We start from the raw sequence: 13,441 nt of genomic DNA, 5'->3' as shown, positions 1-13,441 counted from the left end.
AGCTTGTGCCAAAGCCCCAATATTAATGGGCAATGTAGAAAGGGATGGTAAACATTTTCTTTCTCCTTTCTTTTTTTTATTTAGGAGGGGGAAGGGCCATTGCATTGGCAAGACTAAAGAAAACACCAATACCCACTTTTATGATTAAGGCAGCATCAAGAGTTCCAACATCTATAATTCATGTAGCATCAGGTTTACGCATTATTTAGATACAAAGTGGCAAAACACCATAACCACATGGAACAAAGACAGAATGCAGCAAAATGCTTGAGTTTACAAAAGTGACCTGCCGATAGGAAATGTAGTTAAGTACAGAAGGCACACCTTCAGGTTGATGACAGCCACTTTACCAGCTGGTGTTGAATTCTTATTTTCAATGACCCAGGTCATGGACTTAAAACAAGTGAGAACCACCTAAAGCAATAAAAGATGGTCAAATGAAGTAACAAGAAAAGAAAAATTCTTCACAAATATGCATTAAAAGAGAAATATATGGATAACAGATAAAATACGATGAACCGCAACAATTAATAAAATCAGAAAATAATTTTAAAGGGGAAAAAAGGAATATAAAGCTCTCTACTTCTTACCGGGTTATCAGAGGGACCACCATCATGATGAATAGACACAGGCGCCATGCTAGGCTGATTCAAATCAGTGACAGGAACTCCAATGTCGTTAAGATTAAAGCGATGGGGCATTGCATCTTGCCAAGGCCACAAAGATGGTGCAATTTCAGAAGCTGAAACCGGGGATTTCTTGTTACTGTCTTCTTGAGTATTTCCGCTGCCCTGAGAGGTGGGAGGTATAATCTTAGCAACAACTTTCTTCACAGCAGCAATTTTCTTTCCACCCTCTCTTAAAACACCCATTGCTGCATTGTAGGTATCTACAGCAATAGCTCCTTCTTCTGCATATTTAATGGCTTCTCGACAGAGATTGTTGAAGCGCACGGTCAGAGACTCAATACCATGTTGATCTAATTCTTGTTCATCTGATCCAACCCCAGTCTTTGCATTCCTTGTCCATCTCTTCAAAATGTAATGGAATGGAAGAGTAAGAACATTAGTTACAGTAAATACTGTCAGTATATGTCTACAGAGAATGCCCGAGTACTCAAACATTTGACAACTGCAACTTGCTTTCATCTCAGAAACATTCAATGTAACCATGTACGCTTTGTGATCAAGTTCATATTTAGCAACCCTGTATTTACTGGCCACCCCATCATCCTCGACCTTATTTGCAGTATAAACAAAAGTTTCAACTAATTCCTCTTGAAACTTTGCAAAAACCTTTTTGGTATAGAGGTTTGCTGCCTGTTGTTCCATTGGTGATGGTGTTTTCAGTACTGGGTTAGTACAAATTGTGTCATAATCTGCTTCTATTTCCTTTTCCAATGAATTTTCTAAAGCCCTTTCATACTGCTTAAAAAACACTGGTATGGTGGTCTGTTGATTCACATAACCATCAAAAAAGGAGCTAACCCCTTGGTTTGAAGAAATAGCAGCAAAGAAAGTGCCCCGAAAATAAACTGGGGCCCACTGCCTGCGAGCATTATATACTGCTTGGAGCCACTCATTTTTCTGTAGATCATATCTATCAAGGAGAGAGGCCCATGAAGATTCAAAATCCTCAATTGTCTCCGAAAAGTTGATACAGCTGTACAGCTCTCCGTAGAAGGAAGGATGAGCAAGGTATATGTGAGCCAACCTCTCTTGGCCTTCTCTCAAGATGTGCCACTTGCAAATGCAGTGGCGAGTTTCTGGGAACACATGTGCAACAGCTACCTGTATGGCTCTGTCTTGGTCTGTGGTTATAGAAACAGGAGGGCAATCATTCATTGCAGATAGCCATGTCTTGAAAAGCCACGTAAAGGAAGACTCGGACTCGTCCAGAAGTAATGCACAGCCAAATAATACCATCTGACCATGATGATTAACCCCAGTGAAAGGAGCAAATGGAACCTGAAACTGATTTGGTCTATACATTGTGTCAAAGATGACTGCATCACCAAAGTAATTATAAGCTGTCCTTGATCTTGCATCAGCCCAAAAAACATTAGTCATACGGTTATCATCATCAAGTTGGATTGCATAATAGAAGCCAGGGTTCTCAGCCTGCATCTTCTTGAAATAATTCAAGAGATTCTGAGCATCTCTTCCAAGGGTTCTTTTTCGGGTAGGTCTAACATAATTGGCGGGCCCAATACTTCTAGCTGGGAGATTTGGCTCTAGAGGGGAGGCATTTCCAACTCCACGAATTGGTTCATAAGATACATGATTTCCATCAATGGAAACATAGATATCACTTGGAGCATCATATGGTTCGGCCACACTTTTTGTAGTACCAGCAAAATGCCTACGGGGTCGAAGGTAATGGACCTTGCTGGGAGTGATTGTAGAATGGTTATGGTCCTCCACAAATTTTGTCACAACCCAATTGTCTGAATCCTTTCTCTCTATCCTAAGCATTGCATTGCAGCTTTCAACATTCTTTCTTTTAAAAACCTCCCTAGAACATGCAAAATCCCAAGAAATGATTGGCCCATCAGGCTTAGTACGGCTGAACTGACCTACGTGGGTGCTAAAACCCACACGCCTGGCATATTGATCATAGAAGGTCTTGGCAGCATCTTCTGATTCGAATTCCATGGCCACATGTGGTTTTGCACCCCCATCATCATCTTGACTGGATACCTCTCTCTGTGTATCATTTTCAATCATATTTTGTCTTTCTCCCTTATTAGGTTCAGCATGTGCTAATGCACATTTTTCCCGGTTTTGCCCTTCCATGTCCACCATTTCAGTGTTCATATTTATTGGGTGGATATATATCCGTGTACTGTTATTTTTGGGAAGGCTATGAATAGTTCCACATGCTTAACACTGCTACAACAAAAGTGCAAACACCCAACATTATTTACCAACTGGGATAAGTGGATAAATCTATTACAGCAACATATAAAGAAACTATAGATACATAAATGTTGTGCATCAATGTGATAAACCATTGCTTTAGTGCCTAAAATGACTTTTGGGAGCAAATCATCTTGTGCTGCCATATTGTTCCTTAATTTTTCTGATTTTGGTATTTTGGGATTTTCTAGGTGTTCTTTGTTAAATATCTTTGCATTCACATGGAACCGAGTGGCACTAACACTACCAAGTTGAACAAGACTGATTCAACATCCAATCAAATATTGAGGAAGCATGGTTGCATCCTCGACCAAGTTTGCTTAGCCATAGCCATTTTTATAAAAAACTAAGGTCAAATGGTGATAATCAAAAGCATAATAAACAATAAAAAGTGATGCCATCCATCTTCTGCATGTTCAAAAAATGAAGCCACAAGTGGGACCGTAATGAAGAGCAAATCCAAGGACACAGTGCACTCCAATAAGGAGATCCAATATTGCATTAAAGGATCCAACTGGATCAGGTCCAATGGTTCTGGTTTCATGTATTAGCAATATTTCAAAAAATTTATTTATTTTTTCAACATATAAGGTGATACGGTCTTCCAAAAAGATTGAGCAATATCAGAATTGAGATGGATATCTTAAGATATTAGATGTCTTAAGCAGAAAATGGAAATGGGCAAGTATGGGACAGATCTCTCCTCCCATGACCCTGACCCTAAAGTAAAATAATTTATCCCCATGTCTTTCTCAAACTCAAGATAGGGCAGTGGTGCAAGTCCAATTCTCATCCACACATTAGAAAAGGGTTTTGATCTGCATTTAAGCAAAGATGACGTAGGATGGGGTGGAAAAGAGAGTGGTGGGGACTGGTCCATGCTAACTGGTGGTGTTTTATTGCAAATTTTAAACAAGTTCTATAAGATACAAGGTGTAAAAAAGACTTTATGTAAATAATTAAAATGCCTTGAATAAACACAATAAATAAATAAATATTATTCACATCCCGTTATAAACAACTGATGATAAAAAACAAAACATTCATATGTCACCAACTTTGTAACATTACGCATAGGAACGCACATCTGCCTATAAGGAGGTGCAAAGGTGGTCAATACCCCAATCATGAAAGAACCAAAAGCTGGTACCACATTTTTTTTCATAAACTTACTCCTACCCTTTAAAAATTTGCCCAAATTCACCCTATCAAGATGAGGATGGTAAACCAAAAGCCTTAAAAATTGTGATTCCTAGTCTTAAGAAACTAGGTTAGGCTTATTTAGATAGATATAGCATGGGATATGAAAAAAGGGCGAGATAACATAGTCTATCCCCTCACTTATCATATCCCCTATTCAATCAAACATGAGATAGGATAAATGATGAGATATATTACTCAACCTCTTTTTTATTTTCCCTCCTAAATTAAGATACAAGATATACATATCTCATATAATTTTTTCAATTTTTTATATTTCTCCTTTTTCAAATTAAAAAATTTAAATTTATAGTTCAAAAAAAAGAAAATAAATTAAAAAATGTATAAAATTGTGGGAAAACGTGAATTATGGTTGTAAATTAATGGCTTGTATTTTGCTATGTATAGTAATTATGCTAGTTTAGGAGAGTTTTCTTGTAACAACCAAAATTCCTATAATTAGGTTAATTTAGTTAGTTTCCTATTTTGTTAAAGTATCCCATAAATCATGGGATTTGATATAGCCTAGTAATTAGTTTCCTTTTCTATAGCTAGGATTTTTCTGTATAAAGCTAACACCAAATGTAGTTTTCTGCGATGAATGAAAATAAAATTATCCACAATTCTGCTCTCTCAATTTACATCATGGTGTCAGAGCTGAATTAGGATCCTTGGAATTTATTTTGTTTCAGCCTTCATTGCTGAATACAATGCCCTATTTTTCTTCTGTTTTTGAAACTCAAAACCGAGCATTTGTTTCCTCTCCTGGAATTTTCATTTTCTTTTTGGCCTTCATTGCCATTCATTTGTTTTTTTGCCTTCATTGTCAATCTGATCTCTTGGCCTTCAACATTGTCTATTGTTGACCCACATGCTTTGCCTAAATCACCTAGAAATTGTCGTTTTCCTTTTTTCCATAAAAAAATGTCAAAGATTGCAGAAACAACCACTACAGCCCAATCAAAGGAGATTATTCGACCCCAACATTTTGGAGAATTGCAGAATATCTAGGCTGCATATAGGCTGAATGGAAAAAATTATCTAAAATGGTCCCAACTTGTTCGCACCGTGTTGAAAGGGAAAGGGAAGATCAGCCATCTCATGGGTACAGGGCTGAAACTAGGAGATCCTCATTTTGAAGCATGGGATGAAGAAGACTCCATGATTGTGGAATTCTATGATTCCTGAAATTAGTGACACATGCATGTTCCTAGCTACTGCCAAGGACATTTGGGATGCGATCCAACAGACGTACTCTAAGGCGAGAGATGCAGCCCAAGTATACGAGGTCAAGGTGAAAACTGTTGCTGCTAATCAAGGAGATAAAACTGTTACTGAGTATGCTAATCAATTGAAATCTTTATGGTAAGAATTTGATCATTACAGGGTGATAAAGACCAAGTGTCCCGAAGATGCTGCTATTCTCAAGGATTTCATAGAACAAGATCGAGTCTATGATTTTCTTGTTGGACTCAATCCAGAATTTGACCAAGTGCAAATCCAGATTCTTCGCAAGCAAGAAGTTCTATGCTTTAATGAGGTGGTGGCATTAATTCGAGGAGAGGAAAGCAAAAGATGCATGATGCTTAATCCACAGAACATGGACAGCTCGGCTATGGTGGCTAGCAGTGGTAACAATTCAACCACAAATATGGAAAAAGTATTAGTTTCTGGCAATGGAAGATCTAGTCAACCAAAGACTCAAAATCGTGACTACAAGGACAACTTATGGTACACTTATTGTAAGAAGGCATGCCATACCCATGAGCGGTGCTGGAAACTACATGGAAAACCACCAAGTCGAGAAGGGGGCAAAAGGGAGAACAACCAAGTAATAATGGTCAGGCCCATGTTACAACAGTACAACAGAATGAAGCAACACCGCAAGAGATAGGCAGTCTTAATCGATAAGAAGTTGAGAGGGTGAGGTCTCTTATTTGCAACCTTGACAAACCAGCAGGTACTGGTTCATTGGCGTATTCAAGTAAGTTTCCATTCTCTATTAGATTAAATGTCTCGGATATAACCTTTACCAACTCCTGGGTCATTGACTCAGGTGCTACCAACCATATGACTCATTCACCAAACATTTTTTCCACATATTTCCCATGTTCAAGCAGTAGAAAAATAGCCACAGCCGATGGCTCCTTGACCACTGTAGCAGGTATAGGAGATGTCAAAATAAGCCCATCACTGATGTTAAAAAATGTTCTTCACGTCCCTAGGCTAACCACGAACCTCATTTCTATCCAAAAACTCACTCAAGATTTACATTGCAATGTGGTTTTTATCATAGTCATTGTGTATTTCAGGACGAGGATTCGGGGAGGATGATTAGACATGCTAGAGAACGGGATGGACTCTACTATCTCAAAGCACCAAGTCAATCAAACATTACCAAAGGCAAATCATCTCATTCTTTTGTCTCAGAAGTTTTTTCATTCAATAAAGAAAAAGTTTGGCTTCATCATCGCCGACTTGGACATCCATCATTTAGGGTTATTAAAATTCTATTTCCTTCTTTATTTAAAGGTCTAGACGTCGAACATTTTCATTGTGAAGTGTGAACTTGCTAAACACAAACGTGTGTCTTTTCCAATTAGCAATAAAAGAAGTTCTATTCCTTTTTATCTCATACATAATGACATTTGGGGTCCTTCTCCTATTCCTAACATTACTGGGGCTAAATGGTTTGTTTCATTCATTGATGATTGTACTCGAATCATTTGGATTTTTTTGCTCAAACATAAATTTGATGTCAGTACTGTCATTCCAAATTTTTGTTCTATGATTAAGACTCAATTTGGAGTCAATGTCAAAAGATTTAGGTCGGATAATGCTAAGGATTATTTCAATCAAATCCTAACTCCACACTTTCAGAGGGAAGGAATAATACATGAGTCATCTTGTGTTAACACTCCACAGCAAAACGGAGTGGCAAAAAGAAAAAACGGTCACCTTCTTGACTCAACCCGATCCTTCATATTTCAGAAAAATGTGCCTAAATCCTTTTGGGGAGAAGCAGTTCTTACAACTGCTCATCTCATAAATAGATTGCCTTCTAGGATCTTGGGATTCAAGAGTCCAATGGACATACTTTCAACATTCTATCCAAACCTACACACTACAAATAATCTTGTTCCTAGGATATTTGGGTGTGTGGCATTTGTCCATGTTCATAATCAAAATAGGGGGAAGTTAGATCCATGGGCATTAAAATGTGTTTTTGTGGGTTATTCTTCAACTCGGAAAGGATATAAGTGTTACCATCCTCCATCAAAAAGATTCTATGTCTCAGTAGATGTTACTTTCCACGAACAAGAATCGTATTTCACCATTCCTTATCTTCAGGGGGAGAATTCAGTAATGGAAGATAAGGATAGGGGGGATTTTTTATTCCTTTATCTATCATCACTTCCCTTGTCAAAACAATCTCGTCCCACTGATCCTTTGATTGAAACCTTACCTAAATTGTCTGATCAGCCTAAACTTATGTTGCCTAAACTTGTGCTACCTGAACTTGTGCTGCCTGAACTTGTGCTGCCTAATCAACCTGAACCTGTGCCTAAAAATCCAAAATCTACCCCTAAGAATGTGAGATTTGACAAAGCGTTTTCGAGGAAGAAGACAATTGTTCCTAAATCTGTGCAAGTCCAAGACTTCAACCCAAATTCTGAGAATGAGGTAACAATTTCTAATCCTTCATTGCAATCTGAATCTCATGTGAACAATGATGACCAGGACCTCCCTATTGCTGTTAGGAAAGGGATTAGAGAATGCACAAATCGACCTTTATACCCTCTTACACGCTTCCTATCCTCTAAAAAAATTTCACCATCTCATAAAGCCTTCCTTGTCAGCCTAAACACTATTTCTATCCCTACCACCGTATCCAAGGCTTTGACCAACAAAATAGGAAACTAATTAAATTAACCTAATTCTAGGAATTTTAGCTATTACAAACAAACTCCCCTAAACTAGCATAATTACTATACACAACAAAATACAAGCCATTAATTTACAACCATAATTCACGTTTTCCCAACAAAAATTATGACAAAAAATAATACTACTATATGTATTATTTAATATATATATATATACCAAATGTTTTTATATATTTAGAAACATAAAATAATTTTTTTATTTATAAATTTTAAATATTTTAACCATGAAGCATTGAATATTATTGTTTATTACCAAAGAACTAAATTACAAATTGTAGAACGATTTTCAAATAATACTAAACATGAGAGAGATTTTATATATATTTTTTTTTTAGTAGTAAATATTGGAATGGAATTGTATGTCAAATAAACATCAAACATTAAAATCCAATATATTTTTTATTTTATTTCTTATTCCTTCTACAAACCAAGCATAACCTAACATATCCCATCGAATATAATATCCCATGATATCTTTTCCATTGGATATAACATCCCATGATATCTTTTCCATTGGATATAAAATCCAAGAATTCTATATGCCACTTAAATGATATTTTAGGATGTACATTTCCTATCCTATATTAACCCAATCGAAAATGGGCTTAGAGTATAATAAATCAATTTCATTTTTTAATCAATTTAATTTTTATTCTAGGTATAAAAATAGGGGAAAGTACAGCATCAAATGCATCAGAATCACACACAATAATAACTACTATTCTTCTTATCTTTCCAAAACAAAAAATTGAAAGCATCACCAAAAAGAAAAAGGTTGACCCTCATTCCCACCAATGATTTAATAAAAGAAAAACCTTTACAATTTGATAATTCAGCAAAACAGTTCAGATGAGCATTTCACCTGGCCAAGGCGCATTTGAATTAAATTTGTAAATATAAAAGAAATGATATGATTAGATTACAGTGCAACGATGTGATTCACCTAAAAATGCTTTCAGATACACATTGTAGCCAACTGCTAGAGAAATTACCAGAAAAACACAGTGGCAGTGTTTGGAAACATTTCCAGAAACCCCAATTGTGGGAAATTCAACCCATGAGCAGCGCCCAACCTTGAGTAGTGAATTATAATTGGGATTCCAAAACAGAAATGCAGCCAAACAGGGCCTTATAACATAATCAGGGGAAAAAAAAACCCTAGTGTTGTTCGCCATTTGCAAAAGGTATGATGAGATGAAAAGCATACCAGAGAGATGAAACGCAGTGTTTTGGGGAATGAGAGAGAGCGGGGGTGTGTGTAGGTTTTCCGGTGGGGTGAGGTCCAATTTGTTGGACCAGTTGAGTCTGAGTACCGCCCCAAACAGAACCCACTGCTCACTGCTTTCCAACCTCTTTTTCTTTGTTTTTCTTTCTTTTTTGAAAATTTCCTTTTCGGGTCTTGGGTTACACCCTTAATCTAAACCAGTTCAAATATAAGCGGGCCGGCCCGTCCTCAGGCATTCTTCATCTGGGCTCACGCCCCCCATAGTGAGGCCCAAGCCCGACTTGAGGTTAGTCCAGAATTTAAGAGAAAAATCGAATATAACCGAGAGATGTTCTAATTTTATCTATTTTTCCTTTTGTTTCCTAAGAAAATTTAGATCTAAATTTTTCTCACCACAAAAAATCAAACTCTACCTTACATAAAGTTATCAAAGTATGATTAACCTCTAAATTTAAAATCACTGGTTATACGCCTAGTATCAGTCATAATTCACAAGAACATTACGTGGTCTTAGTAAGAGGGGGAAGCGTTAAGTATTTACTTGGTGTGAGATATCATATTGTTTGAAGAACTCTAGACACTGTCAAAGTAAAGAATTGTCAACAAGAGTGTTCTAGTACATTGTACATTCTTTATCTAAGACTTATACGAAGTTGTACTAAAAAAGAAAGCTAACACATGAAAAAGTACTTAATATGGGTAAAAAAAAATGAATTTAAAATAAATCCACAAAATTCTAAAATTGAAATCAAATTTTTATTGTATGCAGTTATTATTTTTGTCTCATAATTCATCGACTTTTCAATAAAATTAAATTTCATAGGTTTGTGTAGATTCTTATTTAAAAATGAAAGCAACGACACTAAAATAATAAATTTGAATTAGAAATGAATTTAATACGAATTTTCAAAATCCTATCTCTTACCCTATAATAAAAGCAAAATTCACTATCATAAATTCCAATGGAATTTTTTTAGTTAGAACCCCAAAACATAATTGATTCATATCATTATCAATTAGAATCAATTCCAATTAAATTTAAAAAAAAAAATAGAATTTGATATCTTTCTAAATTGAAAATCTGAAAATTAATGAACTAATCTTAATGATCAAAGCATAATTTAATCACAAATCTAAAAATTAAAAAGATATGCCACATACAAATCAATGAGTAATAAATGAAACTTAATTTAGAAAATTTTAAATATTTTTTAACAACCAAATATAATGAAAAATCCTAATTATTAGTCAATTACCAACTTCTTTATTAATTATTACAAAATTTTATTAGTGTAATAAATTATGCTATTTTGGAATATTTGGAATAAGTAAATTTGCTATTTTGTTAAATTATTAGTTTTATGTTTTTTTAATTATATAAAATAAGAAGAACATAATAATTAATTTTATAGATATTTTCACATAAAAATAATAGATAACATATTCATACATTAACAAGAATAAGCAATTTTAAACTTAACGTATAAATAAACAGTGTGAACAATTAATAATATTAAGCTTTCAGGAAATACCACGTAAGTCTCTAGTATGTTCAATAATTTAATAAATATAATAATATTTATTAATAAAAGAAACCATCTAGTGCCTAGGTATAAAGATTCGTTCCCTTCTTGCATAATTATTATTTACTTTCAATGTAATGAGATTTTATAAATTTAAAATATATTTATATAATTAAAAAGAGTTCACTAGTATGTATAGTATGAATGACTTCTTTCCTTGATCGAGGTAAGATATCACAATCACTTTTAATGTAAGTAGAATTCTCTTATCATGTCTCATAAGATGTAGAACTAGATAGATATACACCTCTTGCAAAGCAAAATAGAGTCTCATATTAGGGTTGGGATTAGATGTAACACCACTTTGTAATGCTTGAAACCCAAAGGTCAAGGGCATCACATGTTGAGAAACCCTAGATGGCTTCATTCCCAAGCCTTAGATCGTGAGAGTGCATGAAATCTTATCTTAGGCTTCTCTAGAATTATCGCAATGGAAAAATATGGCTTTCAAAAACCAAAAACTTATCATAGATTTTAGATATTAGTGTCATACTTGCAATCCAAATGTTCCTGGATCAAATCCTGTCGGTGTAGAATACTCCAAAACTGCAGTAGATCTTGTAAGCACATAGATCTTTCACCTAATGACTTCTCCTGGAATCTAGGCACTGAGATAGTGAAGATTTTAGGGTTGAAGGTTAGGGTTCTCACTCTAAACAACAATAAGAGAATGACAAGACTTCAAAATCCTACTAGGTTTAAGTAACTTGAGCCCACCATAGAATTAGGTCTCTTAATAGCCTAAAAAAGTTGTTAATTAATTAATTAACCCAATAGGACTCCAATTAATCAATTAGCCCAGTTTCAAGATACCACTCACTTACCCCTGTGCAAGCTTACATAATTACCAATACGCCCTTATGCATACAATTGAACTAAAAACTCATTCAATCATCATAAATTGTGTTATCAAGGAATATAAACTTGAGCGGTGACCACTAGGACTCATAGGGCATTACTAACTCTTTCAGAATCTAATTCTAAAGTTAATAAAAATATCTCATTATAGAAAGTCAACTGCATTCCAGTGCCCTATGTATATTGTAGTCTAACAAGGTGAAAGCTATCAACCTTTCAAGACTACTTTTTCAATCCTTGAATTATAAATCCTCCTATTATGTGATCAAATGACATACTATAGTTCACTAAGAGTATATATCAAATTTCATTAAAAGAATTATTATGGACTCATAAATTTCATGATTACATATCCTTGGATCACCAAAGGGGACACATTGTCTCAAAGTCCATGAGATATTGTAATGTCTCTATTGAGAATACTTATTGCTATCAACTTCCATCAATAGTGACCCAATTCATAGGGAATATATGATCAACTTACAATATCGCCCACAAGTTAAAACCACTGCTAGCATCTACACAAACTCAATATTATCTAAAAGTTGAGAAACAAATACAAAATAGCAATTTGGTGAAGTTATGACTACGCAATAATCTTATGTCATGATTCACCGCAGGTCTTGTCCAATGTGTAACCTTACATACTAGTGCACTCACCATGGGAAACCCATCTTAATAGCTAAGACCAATTATCCCTCCAATTAGGAGATGGTATACTATAACCTCAAATGGATTGCTTAAGTCTACAAATTGGTTGTGAACAAATCATCTACTTGCAAGGAACCCATGACTTAGATCTTCCCTGCAACTCCTAATACACCCAAGTCATTTACAATACAAGATATGCTAGGCCAAAATGCTCATAGAGAATAATGTATAGAATAAGGATAGATAAAAGCGAACTTGAAATATCATTAAAGGAATAATGAATTCCAAATTTGCTACATCATGTCATGTTTTTAAGGACTATATCCTAATATCATAGTCTTATCCCACCTTGGTTAGTAGAATTTTTTTTTAACTTTATATATTTAGTGATCATCTCTTAATTATGCAAATTCATTTTAAAGTTGTGATGACTCATTCAGCCTACAAAAAATAATAAGGCATTAAAAATAGTGCGAGAATTGATCATGACTTTAGTAGAAATTTATCTAGCCCTATAAGGGAAGATGTTCTACTTACAAGTAGGTATAAAAGAATTTATTGATACTCAAAGTTTAGCTTAACCTTAAAAAGGTAGGCTTGAGGTGAGCTATGATATTGTATGGGTTGGACATTGGCCTAAAGTTTTTCAGGCAACCCCAGGTTGAGCTTTGGTCCAATTAACTAGATTTACCTAGTTGTGGGAATCAATTGGAATTTAACAATCATTTTTTAAGGTTATCTTTATATACTAAAAATTTTATTGTTTTAATTTCTATCTACCTTCTCATGGATAAAATAAAAGAATGGAAACTTTTTTCTTATTTATTTATCCATTCATAATTGCTTTTTTTTTTTTTTAGAGATTCAAATAAGTGTAAAAAAATAAACTTATGAAATTCTTTTAATAAATAGTTGATAAGTTAACTTACAACTCCTTTTGAAAATAATTTTAAAAGAGTTAAAAGCACATCCTCATTATTAAAACTTACAAGAATTAAGTATTTGATAAAGACTTTAAAATCATTCTTGAAAATATAGATAATTACTTATAACTAAGGA

The 13,441-nt window shown here is 34.6% G+C and overlaps 2 protein-coding genes across 5 annotated transcripts in view; one reads left to right on the top strand and one right to left on the bottom strand.

Moving 5' to 3' along the window:
* LOC117927838 (protein FAR1-RELATED SEQUENCE 3-like) overlaps positions 1–9,428 on the bottom strand; it is a 45,044-nt gene extending 35,616 nt beyond the window's left edge. For 3 of the 4 annotated variants that reach the window (XR_004653411.1, XR_004653410.1, XM_034847531.1), the window contains exons 1-3: positions 9,273–9,428; positions 591–2,888; positions 325–414 (exon numbers count right to left, since the gene is read on the bottom strand). Coding sequence is in view for 2 of the 4 variants with exons in the window: in XM_034847531.1 (XP_034703422.1) it covers positions 325–414; positions 591–2,816 (2,316 nt within the window). In the remaining 2 variants the exon portion in view is untranslated. Of the gene's footprint in view, positions 1–324; positions 415–590; positions 2,892–9,272 lie in introns of all 4 variants that reach the window. The other variant, XM_034847532.1, reaches the window with a different exon arrangement.
* On the top strand, positions 5,323–6,012 carry LOC117928321. The gene is made up of 2 exons (XM_034848225.1): positions 5,323–5,456; positions 5,505–6,012. The coding sequence occupies exons 1-2, from the start codon at positions 5,323–5,325 to the stop codon at positions 6,010–6,012; spliced, it is 642 nt and encodes a 213-aa protein (XP_034704116.1).
* Positions 9,429–13,441: the final 4,013 nt, after the last annotated feature.

Source organism: Vitis riparia, chromosome 13 (assembly GCF_004353265.1).
Source record: "Vitis riparia cultivar Riparia Gloire de Montpellier isolate 1030 chromosome 13, EGFV_Vit.rip_1.0, whole genome shotgun sequence".
Classification (NCBI taxonomy): domain Eukaryota; kingdom Viridiplantae; phylum Streptophyta; class Magnoliopsida; order Vitales; family Vitaceae; genus Vitis; species Vitis riparia.
This window is presented reverse-complemented; position numbering and strand designations above follow the sequence as displayed.